This window comes from Megascapheus bottae, chromosome 8 (genome assembly GCF_031878675.1).
Source record: "Megascapheus bottae isolate mThoBot1 chromosome 8, mThoBot2.hap1, whole genome shotgun sequence".
NCBI classification, from domain to species: Eukaryota; Metazoa; Chordata; class Mammalia; order Rodentia; family Geomyidae; genus Megascapheus; species Megascapheus bottae.
Window position 1 is genome coordinate 29724645 of NC_143516.1, and position 21862 is coordinate 29746506.

The 21862-nt window shown below is 37.0% G+C and overlaps 1 protein-coding gene across 1 annotated transcript; it reads left to right on the forward strand.

Annotated features, from left to right (window-relative positions):
* The first annotated feature begins 2389 nt into the window (after positions 1–2389).
* Serinc1 (serine incorporator 1) lies at positions 2390–19618 on the forward strand. The gene is made up of 10 exons (XM_090338203.1): positions 2390–2512; positions 9265–9426; positions 10549–10718; positions 12061–12140; positions 12357–12494; positions 14063–14232; positions 14333–14423; positions 15860–16004; positions 16089–16316; positions 18132–19618. The coding sequence occupies exons 1-10, from the start codon at positions 2474–2476 to the stop codon at positions 18265–18267; spliced, it is 1359 nt and encodes a 452-aa protein (XP_090194329.1). The 5' UTR covers positions 2390–2473; the 3' UTR covers positions 18268–19618.
* The last annotated feature ends 2244 nt before the right edge of the window (positions 19619–21862 follow it).

Genomic DNA, 21862 nt, shown 5'->3' on the forward strand with positions numbered 1-21862 from the left:
ACATATATTTAGTTTTGTGGTGGTACACATTTAACTTTTTTTTTTTGTCAGTCGTGGGCCTTGGACTCCAGGCCTAGGTGCTGTCCCTGAGCTCTTCAGCTCAAGGCTACCACCCTACCGCTGGGCCTAGCACCCTACTCCTTGAGCCACAGCACCACTTCCAGTTTTTTCTAGTGGTTAATTGAAGATAAGAGTCTCACGTTCATTAGAGCCCAGGCTTGCTTTGAACAGCAACCCTCAGATCTTAACCTCGTGAGTAGCTAGGACCACAAGTGTGAGCCAGTGTGTCTAGCTACAGCTAACTTTTTGATACAGCATCTTTAGTTAGCGTGAACCATCTAGGTGCATTACCTCATGGAAATGAAAAATGTGGAACTGGATTTGTGCTTTTCAATTCTACATATCCACTTACTCTTCATTGTCTTTGGTGGATATTTTTCTGAGAGCACATAATTCAGAATCATCCAAAATGTCTTTCCAGGGCTTGTGATAAAACAAAGTTGTGCATAGATGTCAAGGTTTTTATAATTAAGATATTACTGTCATTTTACATGTAGATAAGAAGTAATACCATATAAATTACTATAGGTATTCTTGAGGAACAGAGGTCTCCTAGATTAGAAATTACAACTGAGTAAGAGATCTCCAGATGATTGGACCTAACTTGGGCCTAACTCATAAAAACACAAAATGCTTGGGTAGCAACTTTCCAACACAGAAAGTTGGAAGCTCATATCCTTTCCAATAACCCAGATAATAAAAAGTAAACAAACCTGGAACAAATAATAAGAAGTGAAGAAACTTTGAGTCATCATATGCTAATTTAAAGTAGTGCTTTTGGTTTCTATCCTAGATTGACAAGATACAGAAATGAGTCTCACTAGGGAAAAAACACAAGGCAACCATACTGCACTGAGTGTTGACAGCAGATTGTGCAGGGTATTATTAACACAATTCTGCAAGGTAAATCTTCACACCTCTATACTGCTGAGGATACAAAGGTTCTGATTTTCACAACTTGTGCTGAAAACAAAGTTTGAAATGCAGATCTTGGAAAAAGGGTGTACTAAATTGACATCAGCAACCAAAGTCAGAGGGTATGATTGAATTTAAGTTTCTCCCTTGATAATGATTACAGTATATAATTTTTTGTTCCACATTCAGAACTTCTTTAACTCTATATGTCTGCCTATCTTTATCAATTCTAGCTTCAACATTAACTATTTTAAATTTGATATCATGTTCAAGATGTCCAAACAAAACCATTATCTTTTATCCAATACTATTCCTTCCATTTTTGCTACCTACCAGCTAATGATTGCAGCTCTCCTAGACTGCTTGCGTATTATTTCTTATTGTGCACACAACTCTTTTCAGATTTTGTGAGTTGTCTTATTGTCAGTCATAGCAATAATGATTCCAAGCTGCAATCATTGCTGTGTGCCATACTCTTCCACAATGTTTGAGAAGGTCAATCAATCATTATATATAAAATAAAAACTGAAACTTTCATATAAATGAACTCCCTGGGGGAATGGCAGTAATTAAGCAAACTTCCCTTCTTTTTGCCAGTCCTGGTCCTTGAATTCCGGGCCTGAGGATTATCCTTGAGCTTTCTTTCATCAAGGGTAGAGCTCTACCACTTGATTTACAGCACCACTTCTGTTTTTTTCTATGTATGTGGTACCGAGGAATTGAACCCGGGTCTTCATGCATACTAGGCAAGCACTCTACCACTAGGGCAAAACTGCCGGCCCAAGCTTCACGTCTTAATAGCTAAGATATTTTAATAGCATCACCGTACGCAAATTTCTATAATTAATGTCTTACTTAATGGGAAATTTCTGAATGTGCAAATTTCATTTGTCACTTGCCAAGACAAAATGTTAACACGTGCATCCACAGTAGACAGTATCTACATGAAATTTAGTATCTCAGTAAAATTTGTCAACAAGGGTAAAACAGATGCAAAAGCTGGGGAAAGATGAAGCAGGAAAAGATGGAGGTTAAAAATAATAATAATAAAAGGGAAATAAGTAGAAGTGGAGCCGAGAAAAACAAAGCAATCTTTCCAAAAGAGTAAGAATGCTCCTAGACGGGAAGAGAGCCAAAACGTCAATCACTCCAGTCTGTCCTCTTCTAAAGCTTAAGTTCAAGACCATGGTAAGAACAGGTGGGATTTTTCCTCCTATCATTTTCTCGATTTGGCCCAGTTGGACGAGCCCAGTAACAGCCTACGTCGTTATCAGACACAGCCCATCAATCCGGGGTATGCACATGCGCAATATGCGCTTTGGGCTCCCGGTCCCGCCCACCCGGGAGGGAAGTGATGCAAGGTAAGGGGCGGGGTACGGGGGTGGGAGGGTGCGCGCTGCGCCGGAAGTGTCTTCCAGATAGTAAATAAGCTCGGGAAAGCCAGGGAGAAGGCCGTCTCCATCTTGTGGGCGCCCGCCGCTCCCGCGACGTCGTGAAGATGGGGAGCGTCCTGGGGCTGTGCTCCATGGCGAGCTGGGTAAGGAGGTTTTTCTTCTGGAGTCTTGGATGCTAGGCGTTGAGGGAGTGAAGAGAGACCGGAGCGGGGACCGGGAGAAGGCCGGAGGGGCCGAGCCACCCCACCCCACCCCACAGGGATGCCCTGCGGGCCCCATTTTCGTTCCGTCTCTTCCGCCCGCTGCTCCTCCTCGGCTGCGGGGTTTGAATCTGTGCGCAGAGAGCCCAGGGTGCCTGCCGTGGGGTACGGTGGGGCTGGGAAGGTGACCCAGATGGAGGAGGAGAGAGCTGCTCGTCCTCCCCACCCGCCCCCACCCCCACCCGGGCGGCCCTGCGGACGCCCTGCCCGTCCTTCCCCGGAGTCGGGGTGTCCGGGCCTCTCCCCGACCCCTCGGCCGGACGACCGCGCGGTGGTCTCCGGAGGCCTCTTTTGTTCGGACGCTCGGGACTGCGGGCCGTTGGGAAGCGCTGGAGCTTGGCCCCCACCCGGCGGCGAGGCTGACGCAGTCGTGCTGGCTCTGGCTCCGGCCTGGGCCGGGTGTTAGGGATTGGTTGGCCCTGCTTCCCAAGCCATCGTCGATGTGCTGGGGAGAAGCCGTTCCGTTCGGTGAAGAGCCAGAGCATTTTGTTGTATCTCATTTTATTGTCAGGGTGATGTTACCGACGGGTTACCGTTACATTCTTAAGGTGGTGGGTACATCACTTCTAGACCCCCTTCCCCTGTTTTCTCCCACTTTCCCTCCCCCCGCAACCCCCTCTCAAGCAGTGAAGTTCATTTCCAACATAATGTCTTGTCAATGTCGCTGTTACATTGGTTCACCCTTTGTCTCAGGATCTTGTTTTTCCCCATCCCTTCCCTAATTCAAATAAATACACTTATGGACAGCACACCATCTACAGTACAGGTCAGACACTGTAATAATAGGGGTAAACCATAAGGAAGGGGGAATAAAAGCAAAAGAGAAAAGAAACAGCTTCACGTAGTACCTTCAAAACGTCGACCACAAAGATAAACCTCCTACGAAGAGCGTGCATACGCACCACGAAATTTGGTGTTGGCAATCGGGAGAAGATACTGTCTTTTGTCACTAGTGACTGAGTGAGAACCATCTTCACATTTTCATTATGTTGGTGAGATTTCTTAATCTGGGGGCTAAGGCTGGGATTATTGCCTCAGTATATTTAAGATGACACCCTCCTCTCTTAAAAAAAAAAAAAAGGTAGTATGGGTAATTCAGATATGTGTGAGTGTGAACGGAAGTACTTGGATTTAAATCCTTATTCTTTATGATTTCTACTTCTAACAATTGTTTCACTTACTAATAATGTCAATATGTATACAGTGACCAATATGGTGATTATTTTACATAGCGCACTTCTTTTCAAAATGGTTTTGGCATGATTTGAATTATTATAAGGAAGTGTAAATTGTATAATATGGCCTATTACTCTAACTAGGCCATTCTCGAATTTCTATACCTAATTGCAATTAGGTATGGAAATGTGTTGTTTTTAATAAAATACCGACAAAATAATTGAGTCTGTTGACCCTTTTATACAAAAGAGGCAAATTTGTTGTAGTAAGGTTATTAAAATTAATACATCATTCTCACACATTCTTTAATTTTTAGATAATACTACTCAATTGGTAATGTCGGGACTTTCCCAGGAATTGTGAGGGCATACTGCAGGACTTACTTTATTGTAAGGTTACAAAAGGAAGAATATGTGTTTTCCAATGTATTCTCTTCCTCATATTAATAAGATGAGCAAATGTTTGTCTCAAGGACAATGTGATATGATGTATGTTTCAAAGGTTTGTGTGTGTGTGTGTATGCACTGGTATGTCAACTTTAGAGAACACCATGGAAAAATTATATTTTACAACTTACATTGTCACTTTTGTCGATTACAAGAATGTTCTTTATAAAACTGCCATTTAGTCACTATGAGTACCTGGATTCACTTACCTTCCAATAATTAGAAATCTGTCAGATACAAGAGATAGGCGGCCAAAGCGGTTTTTTTGTGGTTGATTTAATGAGGTTAATACGGTCAGTCTGAATCATCTTTTTCCCTTTCCTTTTTCTCTGTCTTTATTCCTGAATTGCTCAATTTTAGGCCCATATCTATAGTAATGAATGGGAATTTGCTTTGTGAAATATCCACTATCTTTTTCATATTAATAAGAGCTACTGTGTTTATTCAAAAGTTTTGGTGAAATTACAATTTAATTGTTGAAAACTAGAATTCACATAATTGGATTAGATGGGGTAGCTCAGGATTAGCAACAGATCTAATTTCTTTTGTGCAAGATTTTTTTTTCCAGGCTTAAATTTAATAACCTCAAATTCGTAAAATAATTTAAAAATATATCTGAACTATTTTTTAAAAGTTGGAAAGAGAAAAATTACATTTAAGCCTCTGTATATTTTTCACCCAATCCTAAGTCTGCATTTTGATTACTTAGATCTATTTAAGTTACTTTTCCCCAATCTCATCTCAACATTGCTATTAGTAAATAGAACTGATTTACTGAATGATTAGACTGTATACAATAGCATTCATTTCTCTTAGGTAGTAAGAAAAATAATTCATGCAAATCCTGGATATTCATTTATTTATTTATTTTTGTCTGTCATGGGATTTGAGCTTTGGTCCTGGGCGCTGTCCCTGAACTCTTCAGCTCAAGCCTAGTGCCCTACCTCCTGAGCCACACTTCTGGTTTTCTAGTGGTTAATTGAGGTAAGAGTCTCATGGTCTTTTGTGCCTGGGCTGGCTTTGAACTGCATCCTCAGATCTTAGCCTCCTGAGCAGCTAGTATTTCAGACATGAGCTACAGCGCCAGGCTTTGGATTTTTGTTTATTTATTTTTATATTTTAATACAGAAACTTTTTTGTAGACAAAACTAAGTAGTGCCAACCAACTGAATTGAAAAATATTTGAGAACATTTTTTCTTGTCATCCTCTAAAACAACTGTGTAACAACTACTTGCACAGTATTTATGTAGGTATAGTAATTTAGAGATGATTTATAGTAAACTAGGGTGTGCATAAATTATATATGCCGTTTTATGAGTTTTGAACTTGGACTTTGGTCTCTTTTAAGAGTCACTGTTTTCATTTTGGATGAAACTTCACACTTGAATGAGAGTGGACCCACCTTTAAAGCTGCATTGCTGGTTCTCTTGTTTCACAGCTATAGTTTGGTATGGTATACCTTGAGAAAAAAGCTTAGCAAATACACTAGTTGGAAGAAAGCATAGAATTCTAACTTGGAAGTCTTTTTATCTTAGAAATTCGAAAGTATATTGCTCCTTTGACATCTGATATGCAGTGTTGTCTATTAAGATGGTGAAATCAGTTTTAGAAATATTACTGTGACTTCTCCCACTTTCCCCTCTCCATCAGTTGAAGTTCTTGTTCTTTTCCTTCATATTTGTATTTTCTCTACTTTATTTCTGTCCAGAAATCAGTTTCTTCTTGCCTATTCTATCTCATTGACTTTTTTTCACTATTGTTTGAGAAATCTCTTGTTTTCCAGTTTTTCTTTTTTACACTAATATCTCAGTATCTTTTTTATACTAATTTCTCAGTATTGTTTCATGAAAGTAGTCCTAGAATGTTGTTAAAATGAAACAGAAATAGTCATCTATATAAGTACATTAAAAATACTAGATGTTTTCATGCTTTCATCTCCTTGCAGTTTATTTCCTTCAACTTTTCCCACCTCTAATTATTTTCCATTCATGTTAGAATTTTCCTGGGTTTTCAGTGGACTCTATAATATTCTGACACAGCATTTTGGTGGAACTTAAGTGGTTATCATTTCATTGCAGCAAACAAATACAAGTATTTATCTTGGACTGTTGATAAACTACTGCTATGTTCAGAAAAAGTTTTCCACATTTTTCCCTGCAAAGTTGGGAGCCATGTCTGCTAATGTTCTCTCTTTTAATATATAAAGTTGATTTAATATTTTCAATTCTATTTAGCGTAGAACTGTCAAGCTCTCTTTGTTTTGTTTATTACATTCAACTCATCATCTTAGAGTCTGTCATTTTTGGAGACACTTGATGCTATGAGTTCTTTATCTATTTGAGAATTCTAAACACATCTTGTTGCTTCTTTTCTTGATGTCTTAGAATGGAGATTTCTTGCTCTGTTAAGGCAATAACTTTCCAATTTGTTCTACTTTTTTAATCTCCTAATTTCATTCTTTCTTTTAATGTATACTTTTATTTTTCCTTTAGTTTGGTGTCTGCAGGAGACATCAATAAATTCATATATTCACTGTGCCATCTTTAACCATTATTTTCTTTTTTTTTTTATTTTGTATTTTCAAGGAGGACATTTTATTTTGTCTTTGGTATTACTGGGGATTAAACTCAGGGCTTCTTCCTTCCTAGTAGAACACTCTCCCACTTGAGTGATAATCCATTTCTTTTACATTTGGCTTTTTGGTTGTTTTTTTTTTTTTTCAGATAGAGTCCTATGCTTTCACCCAGAGTCACTCTTTGACCATAATCATCCTATTTCTGCTTCCCAAGTATCTGAGATTACAATAAGTAAGATTATATATATTATATAATATTTAAAAATATATTTAGGTTACCCTTTTAACCATTATTTTCATTTGCCATTATGTTTTAGAATTACATTCCTACATTCCTACAAAGTTTGTTCCTTGGGTTCTGAGCATCAGAATACCTGGAATTACATTGCTGTGATTTAGTATTCTACATTTTCATAAACTCCAGTTAATTCTGTTAACATGTTGTAGTACAGGAACTTATGTTCTACATTTTAAGTGGGTTTAAAGCTTTCATTAGTTCTTTTTATTACTATTGCCTCTTACTGTTTTTTTTTTTTCAATTAATGTTAGTTCTTAATTGAACAGTAGATCTTCCAAAAGGGAATGTGTGTTTTGAAGTCCCTGAGGTTTTTATAGTTGAAAATGTAAAACTTGAGAGTCAGTTTGGATGTGGAAATACAATAGTTGTTTCCTTCACTTTGTAGTTATTTTCCCATTTTGTTGTCTTACATTGTTGACTGTATAATCTGCTGTACATATGTGTAGTATCGAGTTTCTGAGTAGAATCTACTTCTAGAATGTCATTCTAGAAATTATAGCATGTAGAGTTTGAGTGTACTCTTCTACTGAGCAGTTTGCATGTGATACATGTTGTGGCAGGTATTACTACTCTACTAATGTTTATTGTTGAAAAACATTTTGTTATGTAGATGTTTCACTGCTCATTTATTCATTTACCACAGGGGAGCATTTCCAGGTTTTGGTGTTTATAAATAAAATTTCTATAAGCTTCCTACCAAGAATTTTTATGTGACTAGAAAATTATTATTTCATTGGGGTAAATACCTAGGAATGGAATTACTAGATTATGTTTGACTTCCAGTTTTTAAAATAGCTATACCATTTTTTAGACCTTTCTTTAAACACCAATTTTTCGAGTCTTTCTAAGTGTTTCCACACTTTCAAGTTTCTCTAGATGCTGTTTATGCTCTTGTCAGTATTTGGTTCTAATGCGCATGTAAGATCTGTATTCCTAATAATTAATTATAGTAAAACAGATTTTATTATGGTTACTTGTCATCCATACAGTTTTGGTGCAAAATATCTGTATATAAGCTATTTTGAATTTGTTTTCATACTGAGTTTTGAGATTTTTCGTTTATATTCTGGATAAAAATAAATTCTTTTTTTTTTTTTTTTGCCAGTCCTGGGCTTAAGCTCAGGGCCTGAGCACTGTCCTTGGACTTTTTCAAGGCTAGAGCTCTACCACTTGAGCCTCAGCACTATTTCCGGCTTTTTTCTATGTATGTGGTACCGAGGTCTTCGTGCATGCTAGGCAAGCACGCTACCACTAGACCAAACTCCCAGCCTAAAAATAAATTCTTAAGATATCCTAATTTGTAAATACTTTCTTTAAGTAAGTATCTTCTTTTCATGTTTCCAAGTTAATGAGGCATATTTTTTCAAATTTCTTTGGTAGTTGAGGGTTTTGTGTTACTAGATTTCAAATTAGTTTTCATAGATGGTTTGCTTTTTAAAAACATGGATATCTCTTTGGGTGCCACAAGTCTCTTTTTGAGTTCTTTTTTGTTTATTTGTATCTACCATTTTGGTAATGACTATCTTCAATAATTATACTTTCTGTCACTAGAAAGTTCTTCTTAAAACCTATTAGAAATGTTCCATCTTTGTATTTTTTCAAAGCACAGCTATTCTCATTTCTTTGTCTTTACATATAAGTATTCAAAGCACTAGTTTGTTTCTAGAACACTTCTATTGGCATTGTGCTTGAAATTGTATTAATTTGGAAGGGGCTGACAGATTTCTTCATGCATGAATCTAATGTAATTTACCATTTTATAGATCTTTTGTCTGCATTTTGAAGGTTTTTAAAATTTTTTTTTGGGGGGGGGTCGATCTGGGGACTTGAATTCTGGGCCTTGGTGCTGTCCCTGAGCTCTTCAGCTCAAGGCTACCGCCCTGCCCTATAAGTCACAGCACCACCTCCGGTTTTCTGGTGGTTAATTGGAGATAAGAGTCTCACAAACTTGAGTGCCTGGGCTGGCTTTAAACCATGATCCTTAGATCTCAGCCTCCTGAGTAGCTCAACTTCTATACCCAGTTTGTAGTTTTTATAGTTTTCACCTTACCTTCCCCCACCTTTTTTTTAATGAGTTTTGTATATAAAGTTTCATTATAGACTTTTAAACAATACTGATTCTTAATATTCTTTCCCCAGATACCATGTCTGTGTGGTAGTGCTCCCTGTTTGCTGTGCCGATGCTGTCCTAGTGGAAACAACTCCACTGTGACTAGATTGATCTATGCCCTATTCTTGTTCGTTGGGGTGTGTGTGGCCTGTGTAATGTTGATACCAGGAATGGAAGAACAACTGAATAAAGTGAGTGGTTTTTCTGTCTTACTGATAAACTGTAAAACAACTAATTTGGGTGTTGTAAAAATAATACGTAATTTTAAATTTAGCTTGTTTAGTTCTATGATGGTGATACAGAGAATGTGCTTTGGCAAGTGAGGGGAAAAAATCTAAACTAAAACAGATGAAAGTGTCCTACGTGTCATGGAAAATGGGATATTATTTTTTCTCCTGAAAAGGGAAAAATAAATGGAGCTGGGCGTTCATATGCAAAGAATGAAAATCAGGAAGTATATGACTATAAAAGGTTTTTGAGCAGAAGTGGATAGAAATTCATTAGTTCTATGGCGAGGCTGTTGAGGTGATGTAATAAAAGACTATATAGAAAACCTAAAGTAAACTGAGGCTGAGTCTTGATAGTTTGTAAATAATAATGCTGAAATCATGGCAATAACGTGATTCTAGAAGACTGGGAGCAGTCTGTTGCTGTTAACACAGAAGGAAAAATTAAGGAATGGGTCAGGTTGTAGAAGGAGGCAGAGAAAAATGTCATAAATTTAGTTTCAAAATTTTCAGTTAAAACATAAAATTATTGTCAGTTCATATGTTGTTAGGTCACATTTATTCATGATCAGACTAGCACTTGTAGAATAAAAGGTCCAAAAATAAACATGTATTTAAAGTAACATTGGTTTTGAAAGGTACTTACTACTCTTTTTAGTTTTTAGAAAGAGGCTTCCTTTACAATTCCTTAAGCTTTTATTTAAACACCTAATACTTTTTTAAAACTAATATTTAAATCCATTATTTTTCAATAGAATGTAAATTAAAAAGTTTAGGGCTGGTGGCACAAATAATAGAGCACTTTCCTAAGCAAGTATGAAACCCTGAGTTCTAAGCTCCTGAATAATAATACAAAAGAGAAATCACAATAAATCTATCTCTTAAAAGAAGCATCTAGTTTAAATTAATATTGGAGGTTTTTATGTGTACACATGGAAATCTAGCTTATATTTTTCATTTTATCTGATAAAATGTACTAAGCGTCTCTGATTATCATGAAATATAAAGCAAACTTGTTTTTGCAGCCTTTAAACTGTCTGATTATGTAGAATTTTCATTTTTAGTGAAAAAAACATTTTTTTCTAGATACCTGGATTTTGTGAGAATGAGAAAGGCGTAGTTCCTTGCAATATCCTGGTTGGATATAAAGCTGTGTATCGCTTGTGTTTTGGCTTGGCTATGTTTTATCTTCTCCTCTCTTTGCTGATGATCAAAGTGAAGAGTAGCAGTGATCCTAGAGCTGCAATACACAATGGGTAAGTTTTAAGTGAGCTTCAGTATAGAAGTATGGATAACTTCTCTAAAATTTTTTTAAAAATAAAATAATACTTCTTTACTCATGAATAAGGTCAGAAAATCTTCATGTTTCTACTGGAGAGCATCAGGTGTTATGTGTTAAATGATAGCTTTGGTCATTTATTGCTATCTTTGGTTATTTAATCTCTTGATTTATAATGTTTTTATGTTTTAGCTTAAAGCCATGAACTATAGCTTTTACTACTAAAACAAGAAGTAGTATTCCTTCTGCTTTTAGCTTTTAGTGCACCAGTCCTGTCATATAGAACTCTCAGCTTCATAGACTACAATGCAGCCAGAATTCCTGAACAGGTTATTGATTTTCTAAGTGATTGATTGTACTGGGCAACTGAGAAAGAAACTTAAACCTGGCATTGGTAGCTGCCATGCCTGGAATCTAAAAGATCCTGATTCAAAGCCAGCTCAGAAAAGTTTATGAGATTCTATCTCCAGCAAAAAGCAGCGCTGAAGTGATAGAGTATCAGCTGAAGATATAAGTTCTGAATTCAAACCCTAATAATAATAAAAGGAGCTAGGCACAGTGACTCACACCTGCAATCTTAGCTACTCAGGAGGGTGAGATCTGAGGATCAAGGTCCCAAGCCAGCCTGGGCACTAAAGTCCATGAGACTTTTATCTCCAATTAACCACCAGAAAACCAGAGGTGGTGGTGTGACTCAAGGAGTAGGGTGGTGGCCTTGAGCTGAAGAGCTTTGGGAGAGCACCCAGGGTTCAAGTCCTACAACTGACCAAAAAAGAAGAAAAAGAAGGGGGAGAGCTTGTTTATCAGTCTCTACTAATCCACCACATATAGTACCTTATGTAAAATTTGGGACTGTTTTGCTTTTGTATATTTTTTATTTATCTTACAAATTGATTCTTTAGTATCTGCTGTTGGTTTTTGTTTTCATGTGATACTAAAATGGTTACATAAATGGAATATTAGTATTAATAAAAATTGTGAAATACTTATTCATAAGTCTTTTGGTTATTGATTGTTGTAAATTATTACTTCAGAAAGAAGTAATTTGTTTTATAAAAGCTATTTGTAAAATTAAATTGTGCTTTATACTTTTACACATCCAACTTACATAAAATAAAACTGATATACAATCCATGTTCTAATATGAATTAGTGACAAATATATTTTTCTTAAAACTATCTAGAATGCAGTTTTTGCAATATGCTCTTTTGTATTCAGTATATCCTCAGAACAATTTCTTGACGGTTCTCTTAAAAGATTTTTGCGTATGAACCTATTTGTTGGATTATATATATTAATAAAAATTTCATCTGTTTTAGATTCTGGTTTTTTAAATTTGCTGCGGCAGTCGCAATTATCATTGGGGCATTCTTCATTCCAGATGGGACTTTTACAACTGGTAAGTTGGTGTTTTGTTTTTTAAATTATGTGACACTGATGTGCTATAAAGAAGCTCTCATCATTGTTACCTGGACCCATATCTGAGTTTTTTGGTTCAGTTGCAAAATTGGGATATTTACATAAAATTTTATTTTCCTTTTCTGTGCTGCCATTATGAAAAGATAATAATGAAAACTAAACTAGCCCTTCACTTGTATTGTGCTTTTTCTTTCAGTGTGGTTTTGTGTAGGCATGGCAGGTGCCTTTTGCTTCATCCTCATTCAGCTAGTCCTGCTTATTGATTTTGCCCATTCATGGAACGAATCATGGGTTGAGAAAATGGAAGAAGGGAACTCAAGATGTTGGTATGCAGGTAAGCCCACATCTCAGAATATCTTCGATATACTTGAACTTTTTTGAAAACAGATACATAGAGAATAGAGCATGTTTTTTTTTTTATGGTCTAATATCATTTGAAGAGTTTTGTTGTTGTTGTTGGTCATTCTGGAGATTGAACTTACTCAGAGCTTCATGCTTGCTAGGAAGGAGCTCTGCCACTTAAACCATGCTTCCAGACCCCCCCCCTCCTTTATTATTATTTTCAAGGCTTTATTCATAGGATGATCTAGGCTGGGATCTTTCTACTTGTGATGATGGATGAGAACTGCAGTGCTCAGCCATTAGTTGAGGTGCAGTCTTGGGAATTTTTATGCCCAGATAGTCCCAGCTCCCCAGCTCCCAAGTAACATAGAGTTACAAGATTTAGATATCGTGACTGTCTGTGAAGTTTTCAGTTTAAGCTTGTAAGTGAAATCATGCCATATTTGCAACTTAGCATTTTTAAGGTCTTTTGACAGATAATCTAGAATAGACCCAACAGCTGGGAAAGAATGCAAAGGAACCTGAATTGTTAAAAAGAATGTTGTTTCTCGACACATGTCTCATGCCTGTAATCCTAGTTAATGTGGAATCTGAGATTATAATTGGTGAGGAAAAACTTCCTTTTGTGGGCTCAACATTAACTACAATAGTTTTGTTTCTTAATGCCCTTGTTTACAGCATACTAGCATATTGTTTTATCTATTGTCTTTACAAAGATTTTTATGAGTACCTTATTCAACAGCCAGTTTCATTTTGACATGCATATACAGTGTATCTGGATCAAAACTGTGCTATACCTATCATACCTCTTATCCACTTGTTAAAACAATTTCAGCAGGTTTTATTCTTCTGTTTTCATACTACCCTTCCTCCAAAGCCTGTTTTATTTTCCTGTCATTCACTTATAACAAGTGCAAATTGTAAGCGCAGTAATGTAGATATTCCTACAAATAACAATTGTGCTGGTGGGCCAAGAGCATGGCCTAGTGGTAGAGTGCTCGCCTAGCATCCATGAAGGCCTCCATTCCTCCATAAAACATGCACAGAAAAAGCTGGAATTGGTGGTGTGGCTAGTGGAGCACTAGCCTGGAAAAAGCCCAAGGACGGCGCCAAAAAAAAATTGGAGTTTGGCCTGGGAGTTTGGCCTAGTGGTTAAAGTGCTTGCCTAGCATGCATGAAGACCCGGGTTCGATTCCTCGGTACCACATACATAGAAAAAAGCTGGAAGTGGTGCTGAGGCTCAAGTGGTAGAGCTCTAGCCTTGAGAAAATCCAAGGACAGTGCTCAGGCCCTGAGCTCAAGCCCAAGACTGGCAAAAAAAAAAAAAAAAAAAAATTGGAGTTTGTATGTTGCTACTTTACTGTCCTTAAAAGTATCATAGTGAGAGATGTGAAAAACAGTAGATACCTTCAGTAACAAAATTCAGTTGTTTTTTTCCCAAATCTGAAACCTGCATAATGCTAATTTAGTTGCTTTTAAAAAAGAATTTACTTATAGTTAATCTTATTCATTCCTAATCTTTATGATAAAATTTGTTACTCATTTTTATTTCTTCCACAGCCTTGTTATCCGCTACAGCTCTGAACTATCTGCTGTCTTTAGTGGCCATCATCTTGTTCTTTGTCTTCTATACTCATCCAGCCAGTTGTTCAGAAAACAAGGCATTCATCAGTGTCAACATGCTCCTCTGTGTTGGTGCTTCCGTGATGTCCATACTGCCAAAAATCCAAGTATGCTGTTCATAGAACTAGTTTTTATGACATTTACCTCTGTAAAGTTTCATAAGTCTTGGATCATGTCAGAATATTTATCTTTCTTAATTCCTTATAGGAGTCACAACCAAGATCTGGTTTGTTACAGTCGTCAGTAATTACAGTCTACACAATGTACTTGACATGGTCTGCTATGACCAATGAGCCAGGTATGTTTTTATTTTTTCTTATTAAGTCCCACAGTTTGAAAAGCTAAGCTACTTAGAAAATAGGCTATTAGAGAACTAAAATGGTAGGAATGCTACCGTTTCAGTTTTGATGGATTAACTATATTCCACTTACTTTATTATTCCATCTTAACAAAACTTAGGAGGTTATAAAATTATATGAAATTAAATTGCATACTCTTAACTTACACAGTACACAGTAATTATCTAGGATGAAATAAATCCTCCTAGAATTCTTTCTTAACCATGAATTCTAGTTTGTGATTGTAAACTTATACATTATTTTTCTTTTGCCTACTCCTAGCAATTGAATGAATGGGTTTATAGTGTTTATAGTGAATGTGTTTATAGGCCAGTTATATTGCATTCCATGAGAATAAAATACAGGTGTTTTTTTTTTTTTTTTTTGAGAAAGAAGAATTTTTAGAAAAGGAAGAATATGTTCTTATGAAAAATGTATGTGTATAAATCTGCTCTCTAAGTCACATTTAATTGAGCTTACAAATGCTTTATCCTGTTAGAAACAGATAAGTATCTTTTATTTATTAGAGAATAATTCATTTCTTCCAAGTAATTAAAGATTAAAATAATTTGCTTGCAATGTTAACCTTTATAATTTTCATTAATAAGTTGATTGATAGATCTGATTTTGTGGGAGGAAAGAAGAAATTTTGAGTACTTCAGTGAATTCCTCTCCTTTAATTTTTACCACACTTTAAAGGAATTAATTGGTTGTTACACCTTATCTGATTTTTTTCCAAAAGCTATTAGTTTTATGTATAAGTTGTCTTACTATTTTTGATTTCACAGCATTTTTTCCTCAGTTATTTTTTAATATCATACATTGTGGGTTTAGAACATGTGAATTTATTTTTAACTTTTGTAATTTCAGAAAAGCTATATGAATTTTCTGGTCAGTCTTGTTGTGTACTGACCATCCTTTGGCTTTCTCAAGGCTAGTGCTCTACCATTTGAACCACAGCACCACTTCTGGCTTTTTTTATGTGTATGTGGTACTGAAGAATCGAACCCAGGCATTCATGCACACTACGAGAGCACTTGAACTCTGGGCCCAGGCATTGTCCCTGAGTAATGAATGCTACTGCCCTACCCTTTGAGCCACAACACCACTTCCATATTTTTACCTTTTTTTTGTAGTTTTTTTGCCAGTCCTGGGCTTGGGCCCAGGGTCTGAGCACTGTCCTTGGACTTTCTTTCGACTCAGCACCACTTCTGGCTTTTCTATGTGTGTGATACCAAGCAATCAAACCAGGGTCTTCATGCATGCTAGGCAAGCACTCTACCACTAAGCCAAACTCCCGGCCCCTATTTTTACCTTTTTTGAGCAAAACTTCAAGTTGTACAGTATGGAATTAAAGATGCCCTAATCTTGTGATTATAACATTTTTACTTTACAGAAACAAATTGCAACCCAAGTCTACTAAGCATAATTGGCTTCAATACCACAAGCTCTGTCCCTAAGGAAGGTCAGTCTGTCCAGTGGTGGCATGCTCAAGGGATTATAGGGCTCATCCTCTTTTTATTGTGTGTGTTTTATTCAAGGTAAGGAAAAGCATGAAAAAAATTAATAAGCAGTCTAATTATTGGTTTATGAACTTTTTATAAAAAGCTGTTTCTTTCATACAGCATTCGTACCTCAAACAATAGTCAAGTCAACAAACTGACTCTAACAAGTGATGAGTCGACGTTAATAGAAGATGGAGCCAGAAGTGACGGATCGTTAGAGGATGGTGATGATGTTCACAGAGCTGTAGATAACGAAAGGGATGGTGTTACATACAGTTACTCATTCTTTCACTTCATGCTTTTCCTGGCTTCACTTTATATCATGATGACCCTTACCAACTGGTACAGGTACTTACATTTTGTGAAAACTTGGAATAGGAGAATTCTCATGCCTTTTCGTGATTCTGTTATAAAGCATGATTTGACAAGGAGTATTTTGTTGTGTTTTGTTTTTGCGGTACTGGATCTTAGACTCAGGACTTTAAACTTTGTAGGCTTTACTCAGCTGACACTCCCACTTGAGCCATATACTTTTCTAGCTAGTTTTTACTAGTTATTTTTGGACATAGAGTTGCAAAGACTTTTCTGCCTATATTGGAATCATGGGTTTCCTGGAATCTTGGTCTCACAGGTGTGTAAAACCAATAACCTGTAAGAAGAGCTTTAAAAAATCTTCTGATAGGTGTGGAGTGTGTCTTAGTGGTTAAGTGCTTGCCTAGCATGCACGAAGCCTTGGGTTCGATTGCTTGGTACCACATACACAGAAAAAGCCAGAAGTGGGTTCAAGTGGTAGAGCACTAGTGTTGAGAAAGCCCAAGGCCCTGAGTTCAAGCTCCAGGTCTGGCACGCTCCCCCCAAAAAAGTTGATATTGTGTTAGGAAAAAGGACTTCAGTATTTATACTCTCACAGAAACAAAAACATTGAAATAGTTCCAAATCTGGAAGCATTAAAATAGTAAACTTAATTAAAACATTTTTTATTGGAATGCATGCTGGTAGTGGATTAAAAAAGACGTTTATATTTTCAGTGTTGTAAACCTAATTCCAATATACTATGGTAAGATACCTTCTTTATTTCATTTGAAGTGTGTCATTAAAAGGTTTGAATAATTTTAAATTAAGGTGTGGTATGTTAATGTAGATGGATTCCTATAATTTTATAAAACTTTTGTTCCTTCAAACCTACTTGACTCATTGTTCTTAAAAGTCTCCTCTGATGAAAGGAGAGTAGCAATCTAGTGTATTTTATTTTTGCCTGTTCTGACTTTGTCTGCGTTATTGAAGAAAATGTATTAATGAGTGAAGAAACTAGAGAGAAAATGTCATAATATTCAATGCATGTCCTATGAATTGAGGGGAGGAGTCAGAGGTGGTAGGGTGAAGGAGAGTGATGAAAGAACATCCATGAAGATATTGTATTTATACACTGAAGTGTTGAATGGTTACTCCTTTATACAGCCACTTAAAGATAATAAAATATAATTAGAAAAAGATTCTAATTGAATTATTTGGTCTAGGCAGTTATGTTTTAAATAATTTTTAATGTATAATATGTAAAATGACCTCTCATAACAGCAAAAAGTTAGAGAAAATCTGTTTCTTGCTTTTAATGAGTTTTATTATTTTCTTGAAATATTTATAGAGTATACTTTTTACATACAAATAGTTCTGAACAGTTCAGTGTTTTAGCTGTCAGATAATAGTGAATTTAAGAATTTAGATTTCAAAAAATCTTGATTTTCATTAAAATTCATCACATTATATTTCCTTCCCAGTGGGTTAAATCTGAGAAAGTACAAGAAATAAGGGATATTTTTCATGTTGGTTCTTAAACATTTTGTGAACAGTCTTTTATGGAATAGTAGCACTTTATCCACAGGTCATATGTAATTTCTAATAATATGCAGGAAAAACATAAAATGCCTCAGTATTATACAAAAGATCTGTTTCAAAGGCCTAGACTAAGTCCAGTAAAGGAAATGACTGGTTTTAATCTTCACAGTAGCTTTTAAATTAGTATGGAAAAGTGAGGCAGATTAAATGTAACAACTAGGCGAATATCACATACTTTGTACAAAGAACACTTCTAAATAAGTTTTGTAGCTTGATGGCTAATTATACAATCTTACTGCTCCTGTCCTTTTGTTTTTTGTCAAACTTCAGGTATGAACCTTCTCGTGAGATGAAAAGTCAGTGGACAGCCGTCTGGGTGAAAATCTCTTCCAGTTGGATTGGCATCGTGCTTTATGTGTGGACACTGGTGGCTCCACTTGTTCTTACAAATCGTGATTTTGACTGATTGGGACTTCTTGGCATGCAAATCCCATGTTGGTCACTTCATTGTTTATTTGAAATTAACAGTATTCACAACTTTTGTACAGTTATGTATGTATATGTGCTCACTGTGTAACTTGTGTTCGGCATGAATTAGATTTTACTGCTTGCCATTCATTACTTACTAAGTGCTCTGATCATGTGAATTGGAACGTGCAAAGTTTTATGATGGCGAGTTATGGTGGTGTGTATGCTCTGCACATACAAAATCAAACAGTTTGATTTTAAAATTGTTAGACCATAAGCTGTTTTAGAAAGCATTCAAGTAAATGGATAGCTACCTTTTAAAATATTTTGCCTTATGGAGGACCACAAAGAGCATAGCTATTCCAAAACTGTATAAATAACTTACCTAAATGTTTGTTGTCAGGATTTTTCCTTCATATGAACGTAGGGAACTTACACAGGTAGGGAATGTTTGATTAAAAAGTGTAGGTTGTGGATATAGGTAAAGGCCCAAGGCCTTTGTTGCTGATGGTATATTTTATATTGAATATGCACTGAGATGGTGATTTTGGGGTAGAAGTGATGGCCCTCACCAACAAATGAACGTGGTTTTCGTCTTTGTAAGTCCATGTGACGTTGTGGGTTTCATGGAGCTACTGATTTTGAGACGGTTTTGAAAAAGATAATCGTGGGTTAGAAGGAACTTGTTGAAACTTTGAAAGCTAATTTTGAAAGTCAGAGGTGAGAAACCTCTGGTAAGTCAGGAAAATACAAATTACTAAGCTTCAGTGTATTAAAAATATAGTTCAATTCTCTTTCATTTAAAAAAAAATGAAGAACCTGAAGCAGACGTAAGTAGCCAAGTAGTAGCAAGGCTGGGAAATTCTAAGTCTACCAAAAAATAGTTACATCCTCTTTGACATAAAATATACTTTCTATACATAATTGACTTGATACCTCATTAGTGGTGGGAAATTTTTGTGATATGTATTTATGCTGTTCAGCATGCTTTTGATCCATGCACTAAAGCTAAGAAGATGGGCTGTTGTAGATAAAAGTTCTGTTTACCATGTACTACGCATTTCAAAAAATGTTTTAAGTTGCTTTTGAATTTACTCTCATATATTGGAAATATATAGATTATAATCCTTCAATCTGGAAATCAAGTGATATACTTTAGATAGGAAAACATAGTTATTTGTGTAATTAGTGTGTAGTGAAGCTTTATGAATTCTTAGGGCCTCTTTAATATTTATTAATATGAATGGAGTAACAATTCAGTTAATTCCCCAACCTTATTCTATATGTTGTTACTGTGTTCCATGATATTGAGTGGCTGTGTTCTATCTGAATAAATTATTTCAGAGAAAGTGTTTTCTGTTACTAATTTTCTAGTAGTTCAAATCCCATGAAAGAGCCTGACGAGAGCAAGTACTCATCTTCTATCCTGACTGAAGGTGCTTTGCCCTTCAGTAATACCTTCCAGCCAATTTTTCTAATACTTTTCTTGTAGCAAGTTAATACAATTTTTTTCCCCTTGAAAAATGAAGAATTTTGATTCAGAGCCTCCACCCTATGAGTAGCTTCTGTCATTGTAATATATGGAAACTATTAACTTACAAGAGAGAACGTTTCTTCTGGCTGTTGGCAGAGCAGCACATCATGAGACTATGTGGCAGAGCAAACCTCATTCCATTTCTGGGGCTGAGAAGTACATAACTTATGGCATCACTTGTGGTGATGCCAGGGTCCCATGATTCCCTTTTTAAGGAATCTAATAATCTAAGGATGTACCAGTCTGCCCGGTTCTTCAACTGTCCGGGTCCTTTGTCCCTGGTCCCCCTCTACTAGTAGGGGGATGGGGAAAAACACACCCTGACCAGGCCAAGTTGCAAGAGGAAGGGTCCCAGTGTCCTCCCGCACCCAACCTTCTTACCCCAGAGCACGAACAGAGACGCCACACAGCTTCATCAAGGCAGGAAGATCTCTCTCTTTATTCCCTAAATCCCTCCTCTTATATTGGGTGAGGGAGCCTATCAGTATACAAGATGGACAGGACAAAGAGATCCACGTGTTTTATCCCTACTACAGGCCTCAGCAGAAAGTTACTAGACATGGCATTACTCGGCTCCCAACATTCAACCTCCTAGCAGGACTTAGCTGGGGACAATCCCTTTAACACGTATAAACTTCAGTAACATTTTGACATCCAAACTCCAGCAGTTAAGCTCTAATAAATTGTTGTAGAGGAACAAGAAACGGAAGCTACGCTTTGAGAGATTGAATTGGGAGTCTTTTATTGGAAAGCCTGTGACTGTAGATGGACTCCTGTCTCCAAGATCTGCAGCCCAGAATTGAGTTTGTACAAAGCTTTTAAAAAGACAAGCTATGCAGACCACATAGGGTAAGCATTCTCTGGAACAAAGCTTTCCTGGGGCTGAACAACTTGACACCAGCAATTCAAAGAATAGGCCTTTTTATTCCATAACTCCTTTTGATGCCTGGGGACAACATACCAGGGTGACAAATTGTTAACAAGATTTCTACCAATAAGGATAGAATTTCCTGGGAAGGCAAAGGAGGTTTGGGTCTATAGTCATCTCTCCAGTGTGATCTCCACACTCAAGGAAGCCTGCACTTACTAGTTTTTCCATGCCTACTCCTTTTTAATCTATCCTGCCTTCTTTGCTAACTGCTTCAAGCTGGCCCTGCCTGGCCCAGTGACAAAGTCTTAGCTTATTTTATCGAGAGATTATCAAGCTCAGGTGTTGGGGGCTGGGATTCTTGTTAATATAAACTATCCCCCATTTCACAGCCCTACTTTTTCACTACCACTAAAACAGAAGACAGGTAAGGGTGCAAGTCCCCTCCTAGTAGACAGGCATGGGCATTACACATGCTCATAAATTATTTTATGTCTGAAGGCCCAGGCACAAGTGACTTCACTTCAGATCTGACACCACCCTTCACATCTGACCTGTACCTTCCAACCACCTCTGGATGTTTCCTGGTCACCAGTGTAAGGTCTGCTGAAAGGAAACTACACAGTTCAAGAGTGTTTATTGTGTGAGGTAAAGAGAAGACTTCCAGCAGTCCAAAATGGAGTGAGGTGGAGCATGAGGTCCTATGGTGGGAGGTGAGAGATAATATAGGGGGGAGGGCGTGGCCATAAGTAGCGGTGACCTCAAAGAAGGGGGACCTCCCACTGTCCCCAAGCATGCCATTTGCTAGGGTGCATAAGGAGAGCACCACCGGAAGGGGCCATTTTTTTCCAGACAGACCTAACTACCAGGACAAGCTTTGTTGCATGCGGGGATAATGCCCCACTTGGCATTTCATTTTCGGTCGCTGGCCTGAACTTGGGGCTCAGGCTCTGTCCCTGATCTCTCCTACTCAAGGTTAGCCCTCTGCCACTTCGAGCCACAGCACCACTTCCAGTGTTTTGCTGGTTCATTGGAGGTAAAGGTTTCCCAGAGACTTTTCTGCCCAGGCTGGTACGTAAGTTTTTAAGAGTTAAAGAATGACTATTCTATAACAAAATTCCTTTCTCATTGTTTTATATTAACAAGTAAAATTTCTTATGACTTTATGTTGATTAAAAAAACAGGAACAAG